General features: G+C 42.8%; 1 protein-coding gene across 1 annotated transcript; it reads left to right on the top strand.

The window, feature by feature from the left end:
- The first annotated feature begins 3,515 nt into the window (after positions 1 to 3,515).
- LOC107545518 (2'-5'-oligoadenylate synthase 1-like) lies at positions 3,516 to 4,691 on the top strand. Its single transcript, XM_087816073.1, has 2 exons — positions 3,516 to 4,575; positions 4,651 to 4,691. The coding sequence occupies exons 1-2, from the start codon at positions 3,516 to 3,518 to the stop codon at positions 4,689 to 4,691; spliced, it is 1,101 nt and encodes a 366-aa protein (XP_087672199.1).
- Positions 4,692 to 6,019: the final 1,328 nt, after the last annotated feature.

The following is a 6,019-nucleotide window of genomic DNA, read 5'->3' on the forward strand; positions in this document are numbered from 1 at the left end:
CCATATCCACCCATATAGTAAAGATTAAAAGAGAGAGAGAGATAAGCAGGACCAAATTTGACCTTTAACCTTTGTCTTCTATATCTTAGCCAGGGATCAGGCACAAAGGATGGGGAAAGTCCTGGTATCAGTATCCTAGTCTTGTGGAAAGCCAAGACTAGGGGGGGAGGGGGCTAGCAGAGGCTGGGAGGGGGGTAGCTAGTTTCTGGGTCTATTAATCATAAAAGAAATGAAGGTCATTTAGGTCATTTGCTAACTTAAAATTTATTTTTATGTTATGATAAACTATCCTGATTATTCTTGTCAGATAGCATATCTTTTCTAAAATTATCTAATATCATTAATAATCCCAGGTACCCTGCTTTCATTCCCATGGACTCTATAGAGGGTCAGTCATTAGGGATCTAAAAGGCATGTGAGGCTACAACTACTGGATTGAGGCCAAATGATACAGAGGGTAATTTGCATAGTAGTGTGTAACCGAGAGGGGGAATCTTTTTTTTTAATGGGTAGTGAGGAGTAAAAACAATCCCTGCACTCATACATTATTATCAATGATGAATGGCAACCCAAGATGACGGGATAAAACATCTAATGTCTGTCCTGCACCTGCCCTAACAGGACAGCTCTGCAGATGCCTTCCTGAGATTTGCCTTGGGGTGAAGGCCTACCCTGAGCAACTGGTGGAAACAGGCAGAATCCTTCTCCAGGGATTTATCCATTTACCTGTGTATAGCAAAAAATAAAAATAAATTAAAAGTTATCACAAAATACTGATGCAGAGCTAGGAGATTAGTTTCAGTTATTTACTTTCCCAAGTTCGTCTGACAGAGACTGATCAGTGTTAGAAAGCCTTTAGCCCTACTTTGGGACTACTACAACTCAATGACTATATAGTCCCACTAAATTGTGGTTTATCTATGTTTAGTTTGTAACAAGATTTTTTTTTCTTTCATATCAACAGGCCTTATTGTTCACATCAAATAGTCATGTTGATTTATGCCACCATTTGGAAACGAAAAAAGTCACGAGATGAGTGTTTTCCTGATAACGAGGTAATTTTTAAAAATACCCCTCCCCCTTTTTACATTCAGTTAACTAATATGAATCCTAAGCAGAACAAGTTTAACAGCATCCCGGTAACAGGGAAGGACTAGTTCAGATTTCAGAAATAAATATACCTATAGATATTTATCTGGCTGCTAGTTAACTAATATATTACAAAACCTATTGAACATGAAAAGTGCTGATTGGGCATTTAAGCACATATTTCAAAATGCTTACTTTAAATCACATATTTTTTAAACTTTGTATGTGTAAGTGAATAAAATAATTAGGACATGATTTTAATAAATAATTTATATCTTAACCCACTCATTTCAATATAGATTCTGGAAATGTCATTTTTAGCATGAATCCCATGAAGCGATGTAACAACTATTTAAAATTTCAGTGGTGACTACTTAGGTAACTTACATAAAGCAAGATGTTACATAATCATACAGAAATTGGCCCATAAAATGACAATAGTCCAAGCAGAACCTAACTTTATCAAATATCCTATATATAATTGTATGACATTCTGAAATAAATTTAAACTGCCCATTTTGATTAAACTGAACTTTAAACTGCCCATTTTGATTCATGAACTTTAACAAGAATTAATATCAAAATTCATGTTAAACTTCACTATTGTCAGCCAAGTTCATTATATTAAATCAAGAAGAATAAATGAATGAGGAAATTATTTATTGCAATTATTTTGCCCTTTTAATTAGCTTGTCCTGCCTAGGACATTACTGAGCCTTTTTAAAAAGCTGCTAGGCATTTATTGTAAAGCATGATTGAACTTTTACATGAGTGTATTACTGGGTGTGTACTTTTCTTATTTACCAAATAAAACAAAAAGATAATTTTTAAGATATGAACAAAATGCTAAATTAAATATCTGGTATAAATTAGTAGGATAAAACTAATCAAATGAAAACAATAAATGGTGGTAAAAGGGTCCCACTGACAACTCTAAAGGCTATAATTCCAAGTTCAGACCCTCTTTCTGACAGATCTTGGCCCCAAGTCAAGGTTTCGTTTCTCCTTGAGAGCACATAAGGGATTCAGCCATCTCAAGGGCAGGTGAAACTAACTCCTGCATGACACCACTCCCCTCAGATGGCGTGCATGTTTTCCTTTACCCAGGTCTTGGAGGCCCGGAATGAGGACGGGCTGTGGGCTGAGGTTTCAGGTTGGCTGGCAGTTGTTTAGTGTTCATGTTTGAGAACGGTTGAGCTTGGACAGACCTAGAAGGTATTACGCTAATTGTAGTAAGACAGAGAAATACAAATACCATATGATTTCACTTATACTATGTGGAATCCAAAGAACGAAATCAATGAACAAACAAAAGAGTAACAGATTCATAGATGCAGAGAACAAACTGATGGTTGCCAGTTGGAAGAGGGGTTGGGGGGCTGGGTAAGAAAGGTGAAGGGAGGAAGAAGTATAATTGGTAGTTATAAAATAGTTATAGGGAGGTAAAGTATAGCACAGGGAATACAGTCAATCATGTTAGAACAAGGGTCTCAAGGTATGGGCAGTTCCAAATGTTATTTCTTGCTAAATGTTAAAAGGTAGCACAGTATTTTGCAGATGCAGCAATAACAGGATGAACTGACAGGAACTCAACCCAATGGATGTGGCTAACTACAGAGAAGAAATCAACACATACATAAGCAATGGCTAAGCCTCCCTTTGAGGAGGCAGAGCTATGGATAGGAACCCATCCCCTGTCACCTTTACTTGCTGCAAGTAAATAAAGCTACCTTGCCACAATCAGGTCTCATTTTCTAATAAACAACCCAAGTGGCAAACCCCTTGAGTCCAGTAACAATAATATTGTAGTAATGATGTAGGGTGCCAGGTGGGTGCTTGAAATATCCAGGGGACTTCATAAACTGTGTAATTGCCTACCTGTGCCAAATACCTGAAACTAATATAAAATAATGTTGAATGTCAACTGTAATTAAAAAATAAAAATAAATATCTCGTAAGAGACTATGAAACAGTTTTGTCAGTAGCAACAACAAAAACCAGGAAGAAGGAAACCAAAAACTGGATTTGAATGATCGTTTCTCTTGGTACTCATGGGGGTTAAAAGGCTATGTTTTCAAAGTACAGTCTGAAGAAAGGGCTGGTAGTAAAGGTGGAGAGTGAGTTTCAGACAGTGCGGAACAAGCTGGGAGGGCAGACCTCTTCCGAGGCCCAAGAACTGTTTGATCTGCCAAGAAATGAAACCACGGCCACAGCTCCTCCCTTCCCAGGAAACGAAACCTAAAGCAGTGCAGCCTCGGGCAGCAGCAGAGAGGCCAGCAGTGTCCTGCGCCCTGCTCTGCGCCCAGCTCTGCGCCCAGCTCTGTGACAGCTCTGCGCCCTGCTCTGCGCCCAGCTCTGCGCCAGCTCTGCGCCCTGCTCTGCGCCCAGCCCTGCGCCCAGCTCTCCACCCCTGCCAGAGCGCCAGCATGGAGCTCAGTCAGATCCAGGCCAGGAACCTGGACAAGTTCATCGAAGACCACCTCCTGCCGGACACGCCTTTCCGCAGGCAGGTGAGGCGGGCCATCCACGACATCTGCAGCTTCCTGAAGGAGGAGTGCTTCCAAGGTGCCCCCCACCCGGTGCGGGTGTCCAAGGTGGTGAAGGGCGGCTCCTCGGGCAAAGGCACGACCCTCCGAGGCCGGTCGGACGCTGACCTCGTAGTCTTCCTGAGCCAACTCAGAAGTTTTCAGGAGCAGTTGGATCGCCGAGGGGAGTTCATCGGGGAAATCAGGAGACAGCTGGTGGCCTATCAGAGAGAGACAGGGGTGCAGTTTGACATCCAGGATTCTTCCTGGCAGAACCCCCGCGCGCTCACCTTCACGTTCAGTTCCCCATGGCTCGAGGAGAGCGTGGAGTTTGATGTATTGCCCGCCTTTGATGTCCTGGGTCAGCTGACAAGAAGCCCTGGCCTACAGATCTCCACAGGCTACAGGCCTGACCCCCAGATCTACGTGAGACTCATCAAAGAGTGCACGCGGCTGGGGAAAGAGGGCGAGTTCTCCCCCTGTTTCACCGAGCTGCAGAGAGCCTTCCTGAAGCAGCGCCCAACCAAGCTCAAGAGCCTCATCCGCCTGGTGAAGTACTGGTACCAGCTGTGCAAGGAGAGCCTGGGCAAGCCCCTGCCCCCGCAGTACGCCCTGGAGCTGCTCACGGTCTACGCCTGGGAGTGTGGAAGCCAGGCCACTGACTTCAGCACAGCTCAGGGCTTTCGGACTGTGTTGGAGTTAGTCATGAACTACCAGGAGCTTCACATCTTCTGGACAGAGTATTACAACTTTGAAAATCCTGTTATTAGTCAATACCTGCTGAAACAGCTCAAGAAACCCAGGCCCGTGATTCTAGACCCAGCTGACCCTACGGGAAACGTTGCTGGTGGACAGGCATATGGCTGGCTGCGTCTGGCACAAGAGGCTGAAGACTGGTTGAGTTACCCATGCTTCCAGAATTGGGATGGGTCTCCAGTGAGCCCCTGGAACATTCAGCTCCATCATGGCCCAATAAGCTGCGGTTGCAGAATATATGAATATGAACAGCAACGTGAATACTATCAAACCTATGAAGCACCCCAGAAGGAAGAGAACTGGACCTGCACCATCCTCTGAACACCACTGCATCTTAGGGGACAGGGCTCCAGAGTCACCTGGGCCAGCCTCCACATTTCCAGGGGATGAATGTTGATTCAGAGAAGATAGAGGACTGTGCCAAGCCAGCAGTGAGTAAGACAGACCTAGGACCAAAATCTAGGTCTCCTGAGCCCACCCTTCCCACTCTTCCATGCTTCTGTTCTTTCACAGATAGCATTTTTCCCTCAGCCCCACCCCACCCCACCCCACCTAGTCTCAGACAGCAAGAGAAATATAGACAAAAGAGTGGAATCCCAGCCTTGACTTTCTTCTGTGTATTTGGTGGGAGGGTTTTGGTCCAATTTATTGTCACTTGCAATAAAAATAATAGCAAAAGAAGAATAAATTATCAAAAGACCACCTTGAGAAAAAAAATATGTGTGTCCCTGTGCAGTTCATCTGGGTTCTCCAAGGCTCTGCGTCCTCATGGGTAAAATGAAGATGAGAGTGTTGTTCCAGCCCATCTCCCAGGCTTATGTTGAAGCTCATGGAAAAGTATTTTGTAAAAGGAAAAGTATCATTCAAATGTAATATGTAATAGAAGTCATAACTGTTCTAAAAACTATCAGGCCAAAATTTTTATCTGTCATGCTGTTTTTTAAGAAGAAATTGACACAAAATAATTACTTTTACAACCCATATATATGGTTCTGTTATGCAACATAAACGAAAGGGTAGACTTCATGAGCAGTGTTAAGATTGTACACTACACACTTGCTACTGTTTAATTAAAAGTGGCCATTTCTGCCACATTGAACATTTTATCCAAGATCCTTTTAGATTTCTCTTTGTTTTACCCACCACCCTTTCCCTATCCCAGTTTTACCAACTTAAAAAAACCCTCTTTTAATAATCATCTAAATTCTCTTTTGATAAAATCTGGCCATTTCAGCTTTGCCAATAGCCATCTACACCTAGATGACAGAGATTAACTTTATTTCAAATCTGCTCTTTCCTTCGGTTTTGTCTCCCTCTTCCCTTGCAGCTCTCTCCTGGACTTCAAAGCAGCTTTGCGGTTTGCCTTGCAGAAAATCAATGGTTGGGAGATGAAACACAGCTCTTGTTTACCTCCTGCTTCCTGAAGGTCATTCTTCTCAGAAGCCTGTTGAGATTCACAGCCATTTTTCCTTACGGAGGGAAGAAGTAAATTGACCACATTCTCAAAACCACAATAAGGAGTGATGCCCACTTTAAGTGGCTAGGATCACATCACATGCAAATATATCGATAAGAATACATAGAGGATTGGAGTACTGATTGGAGGGTTTGGAGTATAAATTTAGAGTATTAACGGTTATGATCCTGAT

Source organism: Miniopterus natalensis, chromosome 1 (genome assembly GCF_054644295.1).
Source record: "Miniopterus natalensis isolate mMinNat1 chromosome 1, mMinNat1.hap1, whole genome shotgun sequence".
Taxonomy (NCBI): Eukaryota; Metazoa; Chordata; class Mammalia; order Chiroptera; family Miniopteridae; genus Miniopterus; species Miniopterus natalensis.

Excerpts from the sequence above, each read along its gene's own strand:
- LOC107545518 (XM_087816073.1), top strand. The coding sequence starts at position 3,516 with ATGGAGCTCAGTCAGATCCAGGCCAGGAACCTGGACAAGTTCATCGAA. Across the intron at positions 4,576-4,650 it reads CCCCTGGAACATTCAGCTCC|CACCCCAGAAGGAAGAGAAC; the intron begins ATCATGGCCCAA and ends AAACCTATGAAG.